This window comes from Protopterus annectens, chromosome 8.part1, assembly GCF_019279795.1.
Source record: "Protopterus annectens isolate FY-2018-M chromosome 8.part1, PAN1.0, whole genome shotgun sequence".
NCBI classification, from domain to species: Eukaryota; Metazoa; Chordata; order Ceratodontiformes; family Protopteridae; genus Protopterus; species Protopterus annectens.
In genome coordinates, this window is record NC_056742.1 from 541,757,168 (window position 1) to 541,781,408 (window position 24,241).

The 24,241-nt window shown below is 44.9% G+C and overlaps 1 protein-coding gene across 2 annotated transcripts in view; it reads left to right on the forward strand.

Annotated features, from left to right (window-relative positions):
• The window catches only part of USP10 (ubiquitin specific peptidase 10), an 864,697-nt gene that overhangs the window by 422,639 nt on the left and 417,817 nt on the right, over nucleotides 1-24,241 (forward strand). For both annotated transcript variants that reach the window (XM_044082060.1, XM_044082061.1), the window contains exon 6: nucleotides 4,421-4,530. In XM_044082060.1, the coding sequence (XP_043937995.1) occupies nucleotides 4,421-4,530 (110 nt within the window). The remainder of the gene's footprint in view (nucleotides 1-4,420; nucleotides 4,531-24,241) is intronic.

The following is a 24,241-nucleotide window of genomic DNA, read 5'->3' on the forward strand; positions in this document are numbered from 1 at the left end:
AGGATTCCGAACTTACTCAGAATTCTTTTTGGTGCCAAAAAGAACAGGGGACTGGAGGACACAATATTGGATCTCAGGAAGTTAAATGAATCTGTCAAAAAGTCAAAGTTCCAAATGGTGACACTGCAGTCTTAGGGAAAGACGAGTGGATGTGCTCAATAGACCTCCAAGATGCGTACTACCACATAAAAATGGACAGAGCATCAAGGAGTCAGTTACACTTCCATCTGGGAGCCAGTCATGATCAGTTCCGAGTTCTGCCCTTGGGTCTTACTGCAGCCCCTAGAGTGTTCAAATGCATGGCAGTAGTAACTGTTCACTTGAGACGTCTTGGATTCCAAGTTTTTCCGTATCTGGATGACTGGCTCCTAACTGCCACCAAGCATCTACTCCAACAGGCCAGGCATGTGACATTGGAAATCTGTGCTCAGTTAGGCATAGCGGTCAATTTACAAAAACCTGCCTTGTCTACATATTACCTTCATAGGCGCAAACCTAGACACTGTTTCCATGAGGGCACGTCTTCCAGCCGACAGTTTCAGCCCTCAGACAGCAAATACTTCACCTTCTTTCAAAGGACAAGGTAAAGGCAAAGGTAGTTCTGAAACATCTAGGGACAATGGCTTCAACCATAACACTAGTTCCTCTTGCCAGGATGCATATGAGAATCTTTCAGTGGCTCCTATTCTCCCAATGTTCGTTTCAAGAACTTCCTATGTCCCACCTGATCAGAATAACGGAGTCATGCATAAAGGACCTATGGTGGTGGATTCAGTCCAACCATTTGACTGTCGGGAGACCCTTTATTCCACAACAACTTGTTGCTACAGTGACCACAGATGCTTCCCAGATAGGGTGGGGGTGGGCATTATCTGGGAAGGACAGTCCAAGGTATATGGCAAGACCACGAGGCCCACTTGCATATCAGTGCTCTAGAGATGAGAGCAGTGCTTCTGACGTTGCAAGCACTCCACGACTCTCTTCCACTAGGGACGATTGCAGTAGACAATATGTTGGTGGTTTGGTACATAAACAAGAAGGAACCAGATCATACCCACTTTGTCACGAGACTGAGAGTTTGGCAGTCGGCAATTTCTTCCCAATGCACATCCTGGGGAAATCCAGCGTGATAGCAGACAAGCACAGCAGGACAGTATTAATGCCTCATGAGTGGTCTCTGAACCAGAACATAACGGAAGAGGTTTTCCAAACATGGGGTCAGCTTTGCTGCGATTTTTTTTTGCCACTCCCATGAATGCCAAGTGCATCAGCTGCTTTGCCCTGATTCCCCCTCCGGAGGAGACATCGAGAGATGCACTTGTACACGATTGGCCCTCGGGACTTTTTTATGCTTTTTGCCCACTTCCCGTCATACCCAAAGTCTTACAGAAAGCAAAATCCTTGGGAAGCAAGATGATTCTCATTGCCCCATATTGGCCTTGGCAGATTTGGTTCCCCTTCCTCTGGCCTCCTCTTCAGGAAAAGCCGTGGGTTCTGGACCCAGTTCCAGAAGTTCTTAACACATATGTCAGGAGCACTTCATCCTTCTCTCCACATCCTCAACTTGACAGCATGGCTGCTCCACTTCCCAGTTTAGTCAGGCTTCAAAACTTCACTCCAACAGTCAAACACATATTGATGTCCTCTCATAAAGTTTTTACTAGAAAACTATATACTACCAAGTGAAAAATATTTTCTCACTGGGCCCAAAATAGAAACATTGACCCATTTTTTTGCTCCTATTCAGTCCATTTTAGAATTTCTGGCAGAACTCTTCCAGCAAGGCTCGGCTGCAGTAGCTGTTTTCACCTGGCTGCTGTTTCAAATTTACCCATTGGTGACCATTCTCCTAACGTAATGTCACACAGGTTGTGTAAAGCATTTTTAAAAGTACTTCCTTATTGAGACCTCCTTTTAAGGAACCACTTTCTCCTTGGGATTTAAATTTTGTCCTATCTCAACTAACATTGCCACCATTTGAGCCTTCTTCATCTTGTGACCTCAGATTTCTTTCCCAGAAGACCATCTTTCTAGTAGTTGTAACATCTGCCAGAGGAGTCTGAGTTGCAAGCACTGTCAATCAGACCTCCATATCTGATCTTTCATAAGGATAGGGTATCGTTACAAACTAATCCATCCTTTATACCCAAGGTTTGCTCTCAATCCAATATCAATCAATCCGTTGAGTTCCCGGTGTTTTTCCCCAACCATAGCAACAAGGCAGAGTAAAAACTCCATCAAATGGACTTGCATATACAGGTCATATTCTATTTGCATTGAACTAAAGACTTCAGGAAATCTGGTCAATTATTCATCTCCTCCTCTGAGGCAAAAAAAGGGTGTGCCAATATCTAAAGTCACCCTTTCAAATTGGCTTTCAAGTTGTATCACCTTTATCTACACCTCCAGTAGTAGAAAGTTACCATTCAGAATTAGAGGTCATTCAACCAGAGCATTAGCTAAATCCTCTGCCTTTCATGCCAGAATGCCTATGGACAGTATTTGTGCTGCAGCTACGTGGGGCAATCCTCATATGTTTATCACTCATTACAAATTGGAATTGGCCTCCAGGGGCAGGACCTCCTTTGGTTCGACTGTGCTCAAAGGTGTACTCCCATGAGCCAGGCAAGAAAAAGATGCTAGGGATGCTGTCCCATCCAGGCAAGAATGAAGGTGAGATAGGACAACATAACATAAAGAAGTTATGTACTCACCATAACATTCTGTGTTTGTTGTCCGTCTCGCCATTCATTCTTACGACCCCTCCCTCCTTCCCCCGTCCAAGGACTCCTAGAGGACCTGGTGATGATCTTTCCTCTTTTAACATGAGCTCCTTGACTCGGTTTCTCCTTGACATGGGGTCATACCTGTATATGTTACTGTTTAGTATGTTAGCAGCAAACAAGATCTGGAGAGTTGCACCACTGCGTCATGGGGATACCTACCTTGCCACGAGCCAAGTTTGAGACTTCCAGCTGTGTATTCGTCCAAACCCATCCAAGTAAAAGTGAATGGCGAAATGGACAACAAACACGGAACATTATGGTGAGGACATAACTTGTTTGTTCCAAACCTTAGGATTTTAGTGGCCTGGCTCTGTTTACACCCCTTATCCCCTTTTCCTTTTACTCTAGTCCTTGTCCATACCTTCTGTTGCTCCATTTATCTTTTTGTACAGGTAACTCAGGAGGGTAGGTGCTCCTTGTGGCATTACCAGATCACCAGGAATTTGCTGTTTAGAACTCTGTATATTTGACTGTGCATTATTAAATCTGAGTAGAAATGTGGAAGAAAGAAGTGAAGTTCTCCAGGTGTACGCCACATTTTTTACTGGGTACTTAGCGGCATCTGAAGTAAAGATGTATGCCACATTTTTTACTGGGTACTTAGCGGCATCTGAAGTAAAGATGATGTATGCCACATTTTTTACTGGGTACTTAGCGGCATCTGAAGTAAAGATGATGACAGCCTGACCAAGGGGGGAGATTTCTGAGTTCCGAAAGTCCAAATGGATGGTGGAACTCTGCCCACGGCAGGGTTCCTAATGGTTTTGACTGCAGTAGGAACCACACTCAAGCATCTCCATTTAGATGAGGTTGGTTGCAGAACTTTACTTTGCTATGTTGCATTTAAATTTTCACTGTATGGATTATAACACATTAGTCCTTGGACTTGAAAAAATGGGCACCCTCTGCATGTGCATAACATGGTGGGGAGGGCGTTAACCTAAATGTATTTGTCTTTTGCACACAGTTGTAGGCAGTTGACTTGTGTTTGCCATTTTGTGATGTGTTTCAGTTAGACGTCCACTGCTTGCTTTCTCTTCCCTTAGCACAGAAAGATAAGAAAGATATCTGATGTGGTTTCACTAATTATTTTAATTTGTTTGTAAACCTCATAACTGGCCTTCTCCTCTTAGTAAAGCAAATGTCACATGTTGCCCACCATCCACAGCCTCTTTTTGCCATTTTTTTTCCACATGTGGTCGGGGTGTTGCTTTAACAGTGACTGTCCTGTACAGCCAAGGTTTAAACCGATGGGTGGCTACCCCTGTTGCTTTACTTCTTCCACACCACACACTTGTACCAGTTGTCAATTTAGATTGTCCAGTCCATGTACTGCATGTCTTTTGTATGGGGTAGGAAACAAACACGTTGAGGAAACCCACGTGACTACAGAGAGGACATGCAGAGTCTGCACAGAAGGCATCCCAGCTGAGAGTCAAACCTGGAAACCTTTTGCTGTGAGACTACAGTGCTATCTGCAGTGCACCTGATGTATTCCTTGCTTAAAGATGCATTATTCTTGAAGATGCTGTAGCAGTAGACCGATCCATCATTTTTGCACTTAGACAACCGGTGTGTCTAAATGATTGCAGTATGTTGCTGTGTTGTGGTTTTCCTTAATTTTTTGATTGCAGACTCTGCAAGCTTTGGTTGCATGTCCTCCAATGTATCATCTGATGAAATCTATTCCAATGTTTGAGAAGACTGAACGACCATACACGTCAACTCCAATGATTGACAGCTTGTAAGTACTTATCAGAAATGTAAGTTTACTTGAAGTTTATTAGCTTTATGGCAGAGAGGTATAAAGCCTTGCTTTTTTTGTTTTATTTTATTATTTTTTTGTTCTTTGTAGTTGAAACTTTGCTTTGTGTGTGTTGTGTTTTTTTGTTAAAAACCTTGCTTTTGTGTTTTAAGGTAGTCTTTCTTTTGAGCTACACCCCTTGGGATTGACTAACATCTCTGACACTGGAGGAGTCCAAAAGGGGGTGGTAGCAAGTAGCTGATGCCAGCTTTGGAGAGGGTAGAAGTCTGATTGCTGCATTCCCAGTGTCTAGGAGAGAGCAGGCTTCTTGTTTGCAGCAATGATTGGGATGTGCGCTTGGCTATACCAGATGATAGTGTCTACTTTGCACATGCTGAAGCATAAGTAGCAGGATGTGTGGGGGTGGGGCTAAACAGATGATAGCGTCTACTTTGCACATGCTAAAGTATGAGTAGCAGGATATGTGGGGGTGGGGCTAAACAGATGATAGCGTCTACTTTGCACATGCTGAAGCATGAGTAGCAGGATGTGTGGGGGTGGGGCTAAACAGATGATAGCGTCTACTTTGCACATGGTGAAGCATGAGTAGCAGGATGTGTGGGGGTGGGGCTAAACAGATGATAGCGTCTACTTTGCACATGCTGAAGCATGAGTAGCAGGATGTGTGGGGCTGGGGCTTTCAGCCCACAGTGGCAGTGCAAGTGTGCACAGCAGCCAGAGAGCAAGAATAGTGTTTGATAAACACTCAAGTCTGTATCTTGAATAGCCCTGCCATCGAGGCATAAAGCCCTGACTTTGGCTAAGATAACTCAAGATCAGTTTGTGTCTGAGCTGTCTGAGGAGCTCGCAGGGAGAAATGCATCTGAGCTGGCAGCGAGGGATGAGTATGCCCTTTCTGGGCAGAGGAAGGGTCTGCAGTTGGGTGCACCTTGAGGTTCATCCCTGGTGTAGACTGAGGCTGAACAAAGGGGGGTGTTGTCATTAAGGGGTGGGAGAGAGAGAGAGAATGAAATGTTGGCTCAGTTGCTGCGGTTCTGGGGAGTCATGCCAGCATGGCTGCTCCCCCCACCCCCATGTTCAGCAGGGGTGCAAAATGGAAAGGGAGAAAGTTAGTGCACACTAAAAAATACTCTGCAGTAGGGGATGGTGTACCAGCCCTTAGCAAGACTGCATATGAGGAAAATGAAGTGGAAGTCCATTCATTGTACCCTGTCACACGGTGGCCATTCAAGAAGGTACTGTCATTGTAAGTAGAACATTTCCCAAACCTGGGAGAGTACCCTTCAAGCTGAATCCACATTTTCAGACATGGTTTGAAAGGGGTCATGTGGATCATCTGAGAGTTTGTTGGACCTGGAACAGGACATTCGTGGGGGGGGTCAGCTTACAGGAATGTTGTCATTAATTCAGTCTATTAAAGCCTTCAGACCTGTATTGTCAACAGGGAATGTTGCAAAATCCAAACATATTGTGATATTATCAAGCAAAGGGGCACCTGCACTATGGTGCAGACTGTCAGTGCAGGTGTCACCTTGGGGCATTTCGCATTCCATCCGAGGAGAATGAATTGGCAAGACTGTCTGAGCAGCACACGTGCGGATCCCAAAGAATGGGTACTTTGCAGGGATATGTTCTTGGCATGTAATCCACAGGTCGGTTGTGCCAGAAGTAATTTTTCCGATTTTCTGGAAAACGGACAGAGGAACAAATATTAAAATGGGATGGCCTCTGCAGTGGATGCAATCTCCATAATCTGGCGAGGTCTGTTTCAGAATGATTTTCCTCCCACATTCTTGATCCCCAGGTATTGGCAGAAGATGAGATAACACCATTTTGGACCTGGGGCACTGGTTTTCTGTCCTGCTGAGTCTGTTAAGAGAGCTGTTCTGTTGCCTCAGCACATGGACACCCTTAATTCAGAACAGGGGGTCTGCGATTCACCCAAATTTTACCACACTAAGGCTGACAGTGTAGATGATGTAGCATGCATCTCTTTTAGGCACATGTTTCCTGCTGACCCAACTGAAGGTAATGTTATGTAGCAGATTAGAAAAGGTTCACCCATGGGTGCTCTGTCAAAGAATGTGACCTTTTGTCAGCACAGTTTTCTCTGGTTCTTGCCTACCTGTTAGTTCTTTGTAAAACAGGCCTTTCTTATTCATGTCTGAAGTTACATACGACAGTTGTTTTAGTATATTTTCCTCTGGACCACCTCTCTCTGTTCTAGCTTAAATGTGAAACCGTTCCTTAAGGAGGACCTGCATTTAAGACTACCCAAAATGGAGATGCTTCCACCATGGGATCCCAGTTTGCACTTCTTCCATTTGAACTAGCCGTTTCTAGCATCATAATGCTTTTGTGTTGGAAGATTGCTACTTAGCTTATTTCAGAATTGCAGGCCTTTAGGTGCAGGGAGCCTTTCTTGGTATTCTATACAGGCAGTTAGTCTAAACTAGTGCATCTTTCATGGCTAAGGTGGTTACAGAGCTGTTCTTGGACCATGCTGTTCTTTGGTATTTCCATTTTCTCAAAAATATCGGTGGGGTAATTGTTTGCATTGGTAACCATTTGAAATGTCAAGACCCATATGAGCATGTCCTGAAGTACAGACTGAATGAAAAAATGGACTTGTAAATACCAAGTCCGAGATGGACTTGTAAATACCAAGTCCGAGATGGACTTGTAAATACCAAGTCCGAGATGGACTTGTAAATACCAAGTCCGAGATGGACTTGTAAATACCAAGTCCGAGATGGACTTGTAAATACCAAGTCCGAGATGGACTTGTAAATACCAAGTCCGAGATGGACTTGTAAATACCAAGTCCGAGATGGACTTGTAAATACCAAGTCCGAGATGGACTTGTAAATACCAAGTCCGAGATGGACTTGTAAATACCAAGTCCGAGATGGGTATTTCTCACAATATTCCCTTTTCTTAGAGGCATGGCTATCTCAATGTGTGTGTGTGTGTGTGTGTGTGTGTGTGTGTGTGTGTGTGTGTGTGTGTGTGTGTGTATACATACATATATATATATATATATATATATATATATATATATATATATATATATATAGGTTTGTCAGATGATTGTCAAATCAAGTTTTCAGAAATTCGAAATTCATACAGATGAGACTGATCAAGTTTCTGAAAACTTGATCATCCAAAAAAATGCACAAAAATCTTTTTTTTTCATTTATGCAAGGGTGGGCAAACCCTCCTGCACACTCTATGTGTGTGTGTGGGGGGCTTCCCCCCTACCCCCTGCAAATTATATATACCAACTCGGAGATCGTACTGGAATGAAAAGGGTAAGTTTCCTGATGCTTGCTGTACCACAATCTCCAAGCAAAAGCTCAAGTTTTCAAAAACTTGATCGTATGGTCTCGACCTTATGAATTTAGAGATGTTCTTCATCTCACATTGCTGCAGTCCTTACACTTGGGGTAGTCCGCTGTCCTCGGTCGGCCCGAATATCAAAGTATTAGGCTGACGTCGGTCAAGGTGCTTAAGACTGACATCAGGACGTCAGGGTACAAATGCGCATGACCGACGTCATATCCTCAGTCTTTTTTGCCGCATGGTCCGATGCAGAAGCAGCGTTGCAAGTGCCGTTCGGCGTTCTGAAATTTTTCGATTTCGGAGTTTCAGACCGAGTCAAAGTTGGCTAAGTACCCCGTTGGGGAATATTTTAGTTTTTTCTTGCCTCAGTGGTTTACCGGATGTCAGAAAAAGTGAATAACTGTATTTCTTGTGGGAAGCAGATACCGCATAGAGATTATCATACTTTGTGTATTCCTTGTTTGGGGCCTGAGCACGACGTTGTTGGGTGTCGCTTTTGTGCTAGGTTTAATAAGCGCACTATTAAGCGAAGGTTGGATTGTGCTAGGTTGGTCTTTGGGAAGCGGTGCAATTACAATATGCCGTCGGATGCTCCGACGCCCGCTTCTTCGAAGAAGCGCAAAGACAAAGCAGCTAAACCCAGGCAAGAAGAGTCATCCGTACCGGACGCCGGTTCTTTAGAGGCGTCAGTGGAACCGGTGGTTCCACCGGAGGCTTCTCTGGAGTCCCAGGGGGAGACTTTGATATTGCAGGATGTGGCCTCTCAGGAGGCAGGTCAGGCTGAAGGGGCTTCTCAGGTTACTGTACTCCCCTCCCTTCCTAGGGTGGTTAGGCCCTCTCCTTCTGTTTCCAAGGCTTCTCCCAGAGGCAGGCCAGGTTTAGCTTCTGTTGGTGTCACTCCTAGTTCTTCAGGATCTGTGCCCAAGAAGCACATGCTCAAAATGGCAGAGGATTTAATAACTTTGATTAGAGGTTCTTTGCCCCCTCCTGATAAGAGGCCTAGGGTGGAACCAGAGTTGGGGAGTTTTGAACAGGTTTCGGATGTTTCAGAGTCTTCGGCTGAAGACTTGCAGGAGTATTCTCCTTATTCTGATTCTGATGTGGATGATTCTACTCCTTCTGCTTCTCCTCCAGAGGATTTTTCTTTTTCAGAGACTCTTCATTCCATGAGGGAGCATTTTAAATGGGAAGGTCAGGACTTCTCTGATTCCAGGAAAAGGCTTAGGGAATTTTTGCTTTTACCTCAGCATAGGCCTTTGGCTATACCACCTGTTCTGGATGTTGTGGAAGATGTGTTTGCAGAGGCTTCACTTAATCCTGATTCTTTGCCTCCTGCTCCTGTTAAACCGGACAGGTATTACAGGGTGCCTGAAGCTCATAAATATCTGTATAAGAGTCCTAGGGCGGACCCAGAAACAGTTAGTCAGGGACCTAAGGGTGTCAAGGCCTCTGTGGTAAAAAATCCGGTTCCTCCAGATAAAGAGGCCAGAGCTTTGGATAGATGGGGAAAGAAAGTTTATACTTCTTCCACCCTAGCTATGAGGGCTTTGAATTGCCAGTTTCACATGTTGAAATATCAAAACTATCTTCTTTCTCAATTGAAGTCTAAGGTAGATGCTCTGGCGGAAGGCATTGAGTGTAAAGAATTACAAGATTTGGTACATGTTTCTGAACAGGTGGGTAAGCATTCTTTACAATGTGGATTTGATGCTGTACAGGCCTCGTCTAGGGTGGCTGCCACTGGATCAGTTCTTCGCAGGCACGCCTGGCTGAGGGATCAGAACTTATCTGACCATGTTAAGATAAGGATTTTAGATGCTCCTTTACAGTCTGATGTATTGTTTGGTTCACCTGTGGAGGCAGTTTTAAAGAAAATGGAAGACAAGGCTAAGTCTATGCAGACTGTTAAAGATTTTTTGCAAGTTCAGCCTCCGAAGTTTAGTAGGAATTGGCCTGCTAAGGGGTGGACGTACCCTTCTTATGATTCACAGTCTAGTGGAAGATCTAGACGTGGTAGGGGTTGAGCTCAGGGCTCTTTCAGACCTAGAACAGGGAGTTCACCTGCACAGTCTTCGAGTGAAGGCAGGGGCCAGTCCTTTCGTAAACAGGCCCAATGACCTACCTTTTCAGCTGCCAGAGCCTTCTTGTCTGGCAGCACCCTTGGGAGGAAGGTTGGCACTCTTCAAAGAAAATTGGAGTTTAATTACCCAGGACAGATGGGTATTGGATATTATACACCAAGGTTACAGGTTTTATTTCCATACCTTGCCTCCTTTCAAAGGCATGCCCAGACTTTCCTCCTCAGCAAAGAATAGAGGCTCACAAACAAATTTCTCTGCTGCTGCAAATAGGGGCCATACAGCCGATCCCTCTGCCAGAAGTAGGCCTAGGATTTTATTCTCGCCTGTTCCTAGTACCAAAGAAGGGGAACACGTGGAGACCAATTTTGGATTTATCTATCCTCAACACTTATCTGGACATTCCCAAGTTCAAAATGTTGACGTTACAACAGCTTTTACCTCTGCTGGGCAAAGATCACTGGATGGTGACTCTGGATCTCAAGGAAGCTTACCTTCATGTTCCTATCAGGCTAAGTTGCAGGAAGTATCTGCGTTTTCGAGCTGGGACTTCTCATTATCAGTTCTCTGCATTGCCCTTTGGCTTATCTACTGCCCAGAGTGTTCACAAAGGTTCTGGCTCCAGTGATAGCTTTCTTCAGGCTAAAAGGAATACAGATCTATCCTTATTTGGACGATTGCCTGATTCTGGCCAAAGGAAGGGACGAGCTTCTTCATCATTTGCAATATGTGATAGCAGTGCTAAGATGCCTGGGGTATTCTGTGAACGAAATAAAGTCCAGTCTAGTACCCTCTCAAGATATGTGCTTTCTGGGTGTGAGACTGAATACAGCATCCCAGATGGCCTTTTTGACCCCGGACAAACAAAAGAATCTTTCCCTTTACTTCCATCAATTGTCTCATCAGTCCAGGCTGACTGCAAGGACATTCCTTCAAGCCTTGGGGTTCATGGCATCTTGTATTCTGGTGCTTCCCAATGCCAAACTGCATATGAGGAAGCTACAATGGTATCTCAAAAATGTATGGACACAGCACTGCCAAGATTTGGACACTGTCATTCAGATAATACCTTGCATTCAAAAGGAATTTTTGTGGTGGGCTCAGGAATGTCACCTAAACAAGGGACTCTCTGTGACCCGGCCAGAGGCGAGTCAGATTCTAACGACAGATGCCTCAGACAAAGCTTGGGGAGCTCATCTAAATGGAAAGTGGATACAAGACACGTGGCCTGCCAGACTACAACATCTACATATCAACTTGAAGGAGATGTTAGCAGTCCAATTTGCATTAATAGCTTTCAAGGATTTACTTCTTCCAGGGCAGGTGTTGATTCTAACAGACAACACAACTGTCATGTGGTACATCAACAAGCAAGGGCGAACACATTCTTATCCTCTATGCAGACAAGCAATGATTTTGTGGGAGACTGCTCTCAGTTTACAGCTCAATCTTCAGGCAAGGTTTCTGCCGGGAGCACAGAACTCCTTAGCAGATGTGTTGAGCAGACGAATTATGGATCCCCACGAGTGGAAATTGGATCCTCATGTATTTCAGAAATTGACAGTGGCATGGGGAACTCCAGACATAGATCTGTTCGCTTCTCCACTAAACTACCAGCTGCCAAAGTTTTGCACAAAAAGGTTTCATCCCACAGATTGGAAAGTGGATGCTCTTTCTTTCAATTGGAGCAATCTTCATGTGTATGCCTTTCCACCTCTGCCTCTCCTCCCAAAGGTACTCCTAAAGGTCAGACAGGACAAGCCAAAGATGATTCTAATAGCTCCAGATTGGCCTCGACAGCACTGGTACCCATTATTGAGAAGTCTGGTTCGGGAGCCTCCATGGCCTTTGCCTTCGATTCCACACCTGCTGTCTCAAGAGAACAGTCATTTACTCAATGTCAAACTTCACTCTCTTCACCTAACAGCCTGGCATATTCTGTTTTAAACCCTGGAGGGTCTCAGCTTCCGCAGCAAGTTTTGAATGTTATTTTGGAGGCCAGAAGGCCTAGTACAAGGAAAGTATACGCAGATAAATGGAAGAGATTTTTATTTTGGAGTGCAGCAAAGGAATTTGATGTTGCTAAGCCTAATTTAAGTGTGGCTCTTCAATATCTTGCTGAGTTACTGGACAAAGGTTTGTCCTTCTCTTCTATTAAGATTCATGCTGCAGCAATTTCTCATCCTTTGTTTAAGCAATTCCTTAGAGGGGCAAAGAATATAAGACCCCCGCGTAGAGCTCCTACTCCTGCTTGGGATCTCAATTTTGTGTTGGAGAAACTCACTCTACAACCTTTTGAGCCTGCAGCTACTGCCGAGTTGAAATATTTATCATGGAAGACTGCTTTTTTGTTGGCCATTACCTCTGCGAGAAGGGTTTCTGAATTACAGGCCCTTATGGCAGTTGAGCCTTTCTTAATTTTCCATAAGGATAGGGTATCTTTACGTACTAATCCTTCCTTTATGCCTAAGGTAGTTTCTAGTGTGGCTTTAAACCAAACTATTCATTTGCCTACTTTTTATGCAAACCCCCAAAATAAAGGGGAAAAGATTTTGCACACCTTGGATATACACAGGCAGTTGCGATATTATTTGAGCAGAACTAAAGGGTTCAGGCAGTCTCAGCAGTTGTTTGTTTCTTTTGCTTTGGGTTCTCAGGGCAAGCCTGTGTCAAAACAAACTATTTCTAAGTGGATTGGGTCTTGTATTGCTTTCTGTTACTCCCATCATGGTAAGGAGATTCCAGCTGGGATTAGGCCTCATTCCACTAGAGCTACTGCCACTTCTACAGCTTTTTTAAGGGGGGTGGCAACTAAAGATATTTTGGAGGCAGCTACTTGGAGTTCAGTGCATACTTTCTCTAAGCATTACCACCTTCCACTTTACTCTAAATCGAGGGCTGGTTTTGCCACTGCTGTTTTACAGGGCATTTTGGCAGCTCCTGCTGCTTTATAGTTTTGCCATCCTCCCTTACCTCTGCTTTGGGATTCTACCCAAGTGTAAGGACTGCAGCAATGTGAGATGAAGAACATAGTACAGATGTCCTTCATGGATGCATCTGCAGTCATAACAACTGGGTTGTCCTGTCGTCAGGCAGCCCTTCAGTCGGCCGGATTCCAAAGTCCGGGTCCGGCTTCGGCTGATGTCGCACTTCACCCGACGTCATCTCTGTTGGCCTTCGGGTATAAAGGCATCAGCCGACGCCATTTTCCTCAGTCTTTCTTGCCGCGTGGCGCCCAAGCAGAAGCTGTTCGCAAGTGCCGGTCGGTCGGATCCAGAGATTACTTCTACCGAATACTACTTCGAAGACTTCTAAAGCTAAGTACCCCGTTGGGGACTCTTTCTTGCCTCAGCCGATGTCAGAAAAAGTTAATAATTGTTTAACCTGTGGGAAACAAATACCTCATAAAGATTTCCACTCTTACTGTCTGCCTTGTTTAGGCCCAGCCCACGACGTAGCAGCCTGTTCGGCCTGTGCTTCTTTCAACCGACGAACGCTTAGGCGTCGGTCGGAGTTTGCTGAACAGTTTTTCGGTTCTGATTTTGCGTACATTATGCCGTCGGATCCTCCGACTACCCAATCTACCAAAAAACGCAAAGATAAAGACCGACACTCGCGGTCCGCGGTTTCGGCCGAAACCATGGTTAAGCAAACCGCGAGTGTCTCGGTTTCGGCCGAAACCGAGAAAACTGATCAAAGTACAGCTGAATCTATCTCTACAACTGAGGCCCCTGCTACTATTCTTGAATCGGCCTCAGAAATATTATCCACTACGGTGGTTGCCACTGACTTATCAGACACCATTCCCTTGGATGTCTCTACCCCAGCACGTGGTGCTACTAGGCCTCCAGCAGCCATGTCCATTAAGGCCTTCGCCAGGGCTAAAGCAGCCAAGACTACTAAAACAGTGCCTGTTAAACCCCCTACAACCAGGCCCTCCTCCAGTTCTCAAATGCTTACTCTGGCAGAAGATTTAATTTCATTAATTAGAGGATCTCAATCTCACCCAGACAGGGCCTCTCAGCCCCCAGAGAAGAGACCTAGGGCAGAGCCCCCTGAGCCAGTGTCCTCTGATGATTCTGCCGATGAATCAGACATAACTGACCAGCCAGAGGCTCCTTTCTCCAATTTTGAAGACTCTGATACTGAAGAATCCATTCCAGCTGCTTCCCCACCAGAAGAATTCTCCTTTGGGGAAACCTTACATGCCATGCGAGAGCAGTTCCAATGGCAGCAACAGGATTTTTCAGACTCCAGAAAAAGACTTGGGACCTTTCTGCACCTTCCACAGCACAGGCCCTTAGCTATACCTCCTGTTCTCTCTGTGGTGGATGATGCTTTCAATGATGTCTGCTCCGCACCAGATTCTTTACCTCCAGCCCCTGCCAAACCAGACAGATTTTACAGGGTGCCAGACACTCATCACCACCTTTACAAGGCTCCACTTGCAGACCCCGAAACTATATCCCAGGGTCCCAAGGCAGTAGCCGCGACCACAGCTAAAAATCCTATTCCTTCTGAAAGGGAAGCAAGGTCATTAGACAGATGGGGCAAAAGGTCTACACTTCAGCTACTCTCTCAGCTAGAGCTTTAAACTGTCAGTTTCACATGATACAATACCAAGAGTTTATGCTTGATCAGTTAACTAAAAAGCTAACCACTGATGAATCTCTTGATAAGAAATATGTATTAGAAATGGTAAATAACATACAACAGGTTAGTAACCATTCCTTAAAATGTGGCTATGATGCACTGGAGGCTTCATTTAGATCAGCCATGACTGGCACAGTGATAAGAAGGCATGCATGGCTAAAGGAGCAAGCTTTACGGATCATGTTAAAGCTAAGTTGCTAGATGCTCCTATGGATAAGACAAGTTTGTTTGGTACACCTGCCCAGCAGGTTATGAAGAAAATGGAAGAAAAGGCAAAATCTGTTCAAACGGTTAAAGATTTCTTGCAGGTTCAACCCCCAAGGTTTAGCAGGAACTGGCCTGCCAAAAATTGGTCCTTTCCTGACTCCACAAGACCTCAAAGGGGCAGGAATAGACGTTCCAGAGGCAGAAACCAATCCAGAGGAGGTGCCTACAGAGGACGACAGTGGCAAGGTAACAACAGAGGCACAGACACAATCTCTGCCACTACAGCAACACAGCCACAGTGACTTAACCCTAAATCCGCCAACAAGGGAACAAATAGCAGCTCCTCTAGGCGGAAAGTTAACCTTATTTTCAAAAAACTGGCACTATATAACAAAAGACAAGTGGATTTTACGAACCATAGATCAAGGTTACCGGTTCCACTTCCACACTTTACCAGTCAAGAGAGGAATGCCAAATCTACCTCCAAATCAAAAAACAGAGGCTCTACATCAGGTAATGCAGTTAACAAACATGAGAGCTGTGGAAAGAGTGCCAACAGCAGAGCAAGGAAAGGGGTTCTACTCAAGACTATTCCTAGTTCCAAGAAAGGAAAAAAGTTGGAGACCAATTCTGGACCTGTCCACCTTAAATACATATATCATTGTCCCAAAATTCAAAATGCTGACCCTACAGCAACTTCTTCCCATGCTGGGCAAGGAGTGTTGGCTGGTAACTCTAGATCTCAAGGAGGCATACCTGCACGTCCCCATTCGACCAATCTGCAGAAGATACCTCAGATTTCTTGCAGGATCAGAGCACTATCAATTCTCAGCATTGCCCTTTGGCTTATCTACTGCCCAGAGTATTCACAAAATGCCTGGCATCAGTAATCGCCCATTGCAGACTACAGGAATTCAAATTTACCCATACCTGGACGACTGCCTGCTACAAGGGGACAACAAAAGCAAGCTGACAACAGATTTACAAAGGGTCATTTACTTGCTACAAGCTCTGGGATACACAGTCAATTTACAAAAGTCAAGGCTGATACCATCCCAAACAAGGACATTCTTGGCGGAATTGGACACAGTAAAACAAATGGCATTCCTAACTACAGAAAAACAAAAGAACTCCCTCTTTACTTCTTGGCACTAACAAAACTGAACAAGTTAACAGCAAGAAAAGTACTGCAGGCCTTGGGCTTCATGGCATCATGCATAATCTTGGTCCCACTTGCCAGACTACATATGAGAAAACTACAGTGGTACCTAAAGAATTTATGGTCCCAACACAGACACAGCCTAGAAACAGAAATCCCATTAATTCCATGCTTAAAACAGGAGTTCCTATGGTGGGCTCAGGCATGCCAGTCAAACCCAGGGCTACCCTTTCGCAGAGGTCAAGCAAGCCAGACCATCACAACAGACGCTTCAGACCTAGGATGGGGGGCCCACATGCTGGACAAATGCGTGCAAGGATTGTGGACACAGGATCAACTTCACCTGCACATCAACCTAAAAGAAATGCTGGCAGTAAAACTGGCAATCCAAAAGTTCAGACCATTTCTCAAAGAGGGCCAGTTGATGATAAGGTCAGACAACACCACAGTCATGTGGTACATCAACAAACAGGGAGGCACTCATTCATACCCCCTATGCAGAATGACTTTGGAGCTGTGGACCCTGGCGCTCAGCTACAACATACAGTTACAGGCAATATTTGTACCGGGAAAACAGAATACCCTAGCAGACATATTAAGCAGAACCACATCGGATGCCCACGAATGGAAGCTGCACCCGGACATCTTCAAGACCATCTCAAAGAAATGGGGAATGCCTCAGATAGATCTATTCGCATCACCTCTCAATCATCAGCTCAAAAAATTCTGCACAAGGACACTCCACCCACTAGCATGGAAAGTGGATTCGCTCTCCTTCAGCTGGAAAGGCCTAACAGCATATGCATTGCCACCTCTTCCCTTGATACACAAGGTATTACTAAAAATCAAGGAAGAACGTCCAAGGATAATCCTGATAGCTCCAAACTGGCCAAGACAACACTGGTACCCACTGCTGAGGAGCATGTCTCGGAACAATATGTGGCCAATATCTCTGATGCCTTTGATGTTAACTCAGAACAACTACAGCATCATACATCCAAACCTAAAAACGTTACAACTGACTGCATGGAACATCACATAGCAGCAGCTAATCCAGAACTTTCACAAAGAGTTAAAGACATTATTCTTGAAGCACGCAGACCTTCAACAAGAAGGAACTATGCTGGAAAATGGAAAAGGTTTGTCATTTGGAGTACTGAAAGAGGAAAAGATGTGTCAAACATAGATATGCCTAACATTCTGGAGTATCTGGCCGAACTTCTTCATTCAGGCCTGTCCTACTCCTCCATCAAGATACATGCATCAGCTATTTCAGCAGAATACAGCTTTGATCCACCTGTTTTTTCGCACCCTTTGCTCAGGCAGTTCCTCAGAGGAATCAAGAATGTAAAACCTCCAAGGAAACCACCATTACCAGCTTGGGACTTAAACTTTGTGCTAGAAAAGTTGACACTATCACCCTTTGAACCAGCAGCAACAGCAGACCTACAACACCTGTCATGGAAAACTGCTTTCCTACTGGCAATTACTTCAGCAAGGAGGGTTTCAGAACTACAGGCCTTAATGGCAGTGCAACCCTTCCTAATCTTCCACCAAGATAGAGCCTCCATGAGGACTAATCCTACATTTATGCCTAAGGTGGTATCCAGAGTGTCTTTAAACCAGACAATCCACCTACCTACCTTCTTTCCCAACCCACAAAACAGAGGGGAAAGAATACTACATACCTTGGATGTACATAGACAGCTACGCTACTACTTGGACAGAACAAAAAGTAGCAGAAAGACTGACCAACTTTTTGTAGCCTATGCAACAGGAAGAGAAGGAAAAGCTATTTCCAAACAGACAATCTCCAAATGGATAGGAAATTGCATACGATTCTGTTACTCCTTCCATGGAAAACCAATTCCACAGAACATAAGACCTCATTCTACAAGGGCAACAGCCACTACCACAGCCTTCTTACGAGGAGTGGCAACCAAAGACATTATTGAGGCGGCTACTTGGACCTCCGTGCATACATTTGCCAAGCATTATAATTTGCCTCTATATTCCAGATCCCGAGCAGGGTTTGCCACTGCTGTACTGCAAGGGATCCTAAACACACCATAATCTAGTTTTATCCTCCTCCCTAGTTGGCTATGGTATTCTACCCAGTTGTTATGACTGCAGATGCATCCATGAAGGACATAGTACAGTTTTGTACCTACCATAAATGTAGATGTCCGAACTGGATAGCATCTGCAGTCAGGATTACCCTCCCTCCTTCCCCTCTGTGGTACTCCTAGGGTGTTTACCCTCCTAATAGCTAGCTGGTGGGGGGGAGTCTTTTATGGTGTATTTGTTTGTATATATGTACATACATGCTTATTGTTGTGTTTACCTCTATCTATTTGGAAACATTGGCATCTATCCAAATTTTAGACTTCAAGAGGGCTACTGGCATCTGGGGCAAGAAACACTGAGGAAAATGGCGTCGGCTGATGCCTTTATACCTGAAGGCCAACAGAGATGACGTCGGGTGAAGTGCGACATCAGCCGAAGCCGGACCCGGACTTTGGAATCCGGCCGACTGAAGGGCTGCCTGACGACAGGACAACCCAGTTGTTATGACTGCAGATGCTATCCAGTTCGGACATCTACATTTATGGTAGGTACAAAACTGTACTTTTTGTACCTACCATAAATGTAGATGTTCGAAGATCCACATTGCTGCAGTCCAATTTACCCTCCCTCCTTCCCCTCTGTTGTTAGAGGTGGTTGTGTGGGTTGGGTTGTAAATATTGTGTATATTGTATATATTGTACATATGATTAGTGCAAGGGTGGTTGGTTGTTTTTTGCTGTCTTTTGGTTTTGACCTTTCTGTTTAGGGTCTTCTGACATCTGGGGCAAGAAAAGACTGAGGATATGATGTCGGTCATGCGCATTTGTACCCTGACGTCCTGATGTCAGTCTTAAGCGCCTTGACCGACGTCAGCCTAATACTTTGATATTCGGGCCGACCGAGGACAGCGGACTACCCCAAGTGTAAGGACTGCAGCAATGTGGATCTTCGAACATCTACATTTATGGTAGGTACAAAACTGTACTTTCTGAAAACTTGATCAACTATAATCATTCCTTGTCCCCCTACGAAAACTAGTTTGAAGAAAAATATCGATGCTCAAGATTTGCTCATCTCCTGCAGTTTTTTTTTAAAATCTGTCTGCACTCAGCATTATGAATATTGACTTTTCAGTAGGGAACCATTTGCATTCCCCTACATATTCAAAGACAGCTGAGGTTCTACCTGGATAGAGCAATGCACTGTGGGAGATTTGAGCGTTTTATTGCCTTTGGCAGTTTCTAGTGGGGTTATCAGGTACACCATGTTAAATGGTTAGCTCTTTGAGTTACGTTTTGTTGCATTTGAGATAGAAACCCTGTTTCAGGTGTTGAGTGCTCATGCTGTCGGTGCCCAGAGTGCTTTCTGAAGAGAAGTAAGGACTTGGGCCTTGTTGGTGGCAACTTCCTGATCTTCACTGCACACCTTTGCGCAGTACTATAGCCTAGGTAGTGTATCAGGGCAAGGGCAGATTCTACTGTAGTTGTCTTGCATAATCGTGTCCCTTACTACTTCAGCAGTTCAGCCACCTTCTGGTCTGTAAGGAGGTTACTCGCACTGTCTTTTTTGTGGTATTGAATTACAGTGAAAATGGTATATCTGTGTTAGAGACTTAACATCTATAGAAATTCAGGCATGTTCTATGTTACAATAGTAGTACCCTTTCCTCCTGCTCTATCACTGGGACACCCGCGGGTCATGGTGGGTATCCAGACTTGCTGTTTTTCACCTTTTATGTTCTACCTCTTGAACAAGTATCTCTCCTCCTGAAGGTTTAGCAGCAGTGCGGGTAAGGCAGGTTTAGGGATGTTCTTCATTCCACATTGCTGCAGTCCTAACTATTGGGGTAGTCCGCTGTCCAGTCGGCCCGAATACCAAAGTATATGGCTGACGTCGGTCAGGGCGCATTAGACTGACGTCAGTACGTCAGGGTACTAATGCGCATTACCGACGTCATATCCTCAGTCTTTTTTGCCGCATGGTCCGATGCAGAAGCAATTTTGCGAGTGCAGGTTGGCGTTCTGAAAGTTTCTGAAGTCAGAGTTTCAGACCGAATCAAAGTTGGCTAAGTACCCGTTGGGGATTATTTTGGTTTTTCTTGCCTCAGTATTTAACCGGATGTCAGAAAAAGTGAATAACTGTATTTCTTGTGGGAAACAGATACCTCATAGGGATTATCATACTTTGTGTATACCTTGTTTAGGGCCTGAGCACGACGTTGTTGGATGCCGCTCTTGTGCTAGATTTAACAAACGCACTATTAAGAGAAGGTTAGACTGTGCCAGGTTAGTGTTTGGGAAGCGTTGTAATTATAAAATGCCGTCGGATGCTCCGGCCGGCTTCGCCAAAAGCGCAAGGACAAAGCAGCAAAGCCTAGAGGGAAGAACCGACAGTCCCAGGCGTCGGTTCTTTGGAAGGCTCAGTGGAGCCGGAGGTTCTGCCAGGTGTTTCTTTGGAGTCTCAGGGAGAGACTTTACTGTTACAGGATGTATCCTCTCAGGAAGTAGGCCAGGCTGAGGGGCTTCTCAGGTGGCTGTTCTTCCCTCTCTTCCTAAGGTGGTTAGAGCCTCCCTTCTGTTTCCAAGACTTCTTTGAGAGGCAGGCCAAGTGTAGCTTCAGTGGGGGTTTCTCCTAGTGCTTCAGGGTCTTTGCCTAAGAAACATATGCTTAAAATGGCAGAGGATTTGATTACTATGATAAGAGGTTCTATGCCCCTCCTGATAAGAGGCCTAGGGTGGAACCTGAGTTTGAGAGTTTTGAGCAATGTTCGAGGCTTCTGAGTCTTCGGCTGAAGACTTGCAGGAGTATCCTCCTTATTCTGATTCTTATGTGGATGATTCTACTCCTTCTTCCCTCCTGAGGATTTTTCATTTTCAGAGACTCTGCATTCCATGAGGGAGCATTTTAAATGGGAAGGTCAAGATTTCTCTGATTCCAGGAAAAGGCTTAGGGAATTCTTGTTTTACCCCAGCATAGGCCTTTAGCTATACCTCCTGTTCTGAATGTGGTGGAAGATGTTTTGCAGAGGCTTCCCTGAATCCTGATTCTTTGCCTCCTGCCCCAGTTAAACCGGATAGGTATTATAGGGTGCCTGAAGCTCATAAGTATCTTTTAAGAGTCCTAGGGCAGACCCGAAACTGTCTCTCAGGGGCCTAAAGGTGTGAAGGCCTCAGTTGTTAAAAATCCTGTCCCTCCTGATAAAGAGGCAAGGGCTTTGGATAGATGGGGAAAGAAAGTGTATACTTCTTCCACTTTAGCCATGAGGGCGTTGAATTGTCAGTTTCACATGTTAAAATATCAGAATTATCTCCTTTCACAATTGAAATCTAAGGTGGATGCTCTGGCGGAAGGTATTGAGTGTAAAGAGTTGCAGGATTTAGTTCATGTGTCTGAACAGGTGGGTAAACATTCCTTGCAGTGTGGTTTTGATGCTGTGCAGGCCTCCTCGAGGGTGGCTGCCACTGGTTCTGTTCTTCGAGGCACGCCTGGTTGAGAGATCAGAATTTAGCTGAGCATGTTAAACGAGGATTTTGGATGCTCCTTTACAGTCTGATGTGTTGTTTGGTTCACCTGTGGAAGCAGTCTTAAAGAAAATGGAGGACAAGGCTAAGTCTATGCAAACTGTTAAGGATTTTTGCAGGTGCAGCCTCCAAGTTTAGTAGAAATTGGCCTTCTAAGGGATGGACTTATCCTGCTTATGATTCCCAGTCTAGGGGTAGGTCTAGGCGTGGTAGGGGCAGAACTCAGGGTTCCTTTAGGCCTAGGACAGGGAGTTCCCCTGCTCAGACTTCTAGTGAGGGCAGGGGTCAGTCCTTTCGTAAGCAGACCCAATGACCTGCCTTTCCAGCTGCCAGTTCATTCTCGCCTGGCAGCACCTTTGGGAGGAAGGCTGTCTCTTTTCAAAGAAAATTGGGATTTAATTACCCAAGACAGATGGGTTCTGGATATCATTCACCACGGTTACAGGTTTTATTTCCATACCTTGCCTCCTTTCAAAGGCATGCCAGACATTCCTCCTCTACAAAGAACAGAGGCTCACAAGCAAATTTCTCTGTTGCTCCAAATAGGGGCCATTCAGCCAGTTCCTGTACCAGAAAGAGGCCTAGGATTTTATTCTCGCCTGTTCCTAGTACCGAAGAAGGGGAACACGTGGAGACCAATTTTGGATTTATCTATCCTCAACACTTATCTGGACATTCCCAAGTTCAAAATGTTGACGTTACAACAGCTTTTACCTCTGCTGGGCAAAGATCACTGGATGGTAACTTTAGATCTCAAGGAAGCTTACCTTCATGTGCCTATAAGACTAACTTGCAGGAAGTATCTGCGTTTCGAGCTGGAAATTCTCATTATCAGTTCTCTGCATTGCCCTTTGGCTTATCTACTGCCCAGAGTATTCACAAAGGTTCTGGCTCCAGTGATAGCTTACTTCAGGCTAAAAGGAATTCAAATCTATCCTTACTTGGACGATTGCCTGATTCTGGCTCAAGAAAAGGAAGATCTTCTACAGCATTTGGAATATGTCATAGCAGTGCTAAGATGCCTAGGGTATTCTGTGGGCGAAATAAAGTCCAGTCTAGTACCCTCTCAAGACATGTGCTTTCTGGGTGTGAGACTGAATACAGCAGCCCAGATGGCCTTTTTAACCCCGGACAAACAAAAGAATCTTTCCAATTACTTCCATCACCTATCTCTTCAGTCCGGGCTGACTGCAAGGACAGTCCTTCAAGCCTTAGGGTTCATGGCATCTTGTATTCTGGTGCTTCCCAATGCCAAACTGCATATGAGGAAGCTGCAATGGTATCTCAAAATGTATGGACACAGCACTGCCAGGATTTGGACACTGTCATTCAAATAATACCTTGCATTCAAAAGGAATTTTTGTGGTGGGCTCAGGAATGTCACCTAAACAAGGGACTCTCTGTGACCCGGCCAGAGGCGAGTCAGATTCTAACGACAGATGCCTCAGACATTGCTTGGGGAGCTCATCTAAATGGAAAGTGGATACAAGACAAGTGGCCTGCCAGACTACAGCATCTACATATCAACATGAAAGAGATGTTAGCAGTCCAGTTTGCATTAATGGCTTTCAAGGAATTACTTCTTCCAGGGCAGGTGTTGATTCTAACAGACAACACAACTGTCATGTGGTACATCAACAAACAAGGGGGAACACATTCTTACCCATTGTGCTGGTAAGCAATGATTTTATGGGAGACTGCGCTCAGCTTGCAACTAACTCTTCAGGCAATGTTTCTGCCGGGAGCACAGAACTCCTTAGCAGATGTGTTAAGCAGACAAATCATGGATCCCCACGAGTGGAAACTGGATCTTCATGTATTTCAAAAATTGACAGTGTCATGGGGAACTCCAGACATAGATCTGTTCGCTTCTCCACTAAACCACCAGCTGCCAAAGTTTTGCACAAAGAGGTTTCATCACACAGCTTGGAAAGTGGATGCTCTTTCTTTCAGTTGGAAAAATCTTCATGTGTATGCGTTTCCACCTCTGCCTCTTCTTCCAAAGGTGCTTCTAAAGGTCAGACAAGACAAGCCAAGGATGATTTTAATAGCTCCAGATTGGCCTCGGCATCACTGGTACCCATTACTGAGGAGTCTGGTAAGGAAGCCTCCAGGGCCTTTACCTTTGATTCCACACCTGTTGTCTCAGAGGGACGGTCATCTGCTCAATGTCAAGCTTCACTCTCTTCATCTAACAGCCTGGCATATTCTGTTTTGAAAGACAGCAGGTCTCAACTTCCTCAACAAGTTTTAAATGTGATTATGGAAGCCAGAAGACCTAGTACAAGGAAAGTGTACGCAGAAAAATGGAAGAGATTTTTATTTTGGAGTGCAGCAAACAATTTGGAGATTTCTGAGCCTAATTTGAGTGTGGCTCTTCAATATCTTACTGAGTTATTGGACAAAGGTTTGTCTTTCTCTTCCATTAAGATTCATGCTGCAGCAATTTCAGCTCACTATGATTGTGACCCACCATTGTTTTCGCATCCTTTGTTCAAGCAATTTCTTAGAGGGGCAAAGAATATAAGACACCCACGTAGAACTCCTACTCCTGCTTGGGATCTCAATTTTGTGTTGGAGAAACTTACTCTACAACCTTTTGAGCCTGCGGCTACTGCTGAATTGAAATACTTGTCATGGAAGACTGCTTTTTTGTTGGCCAT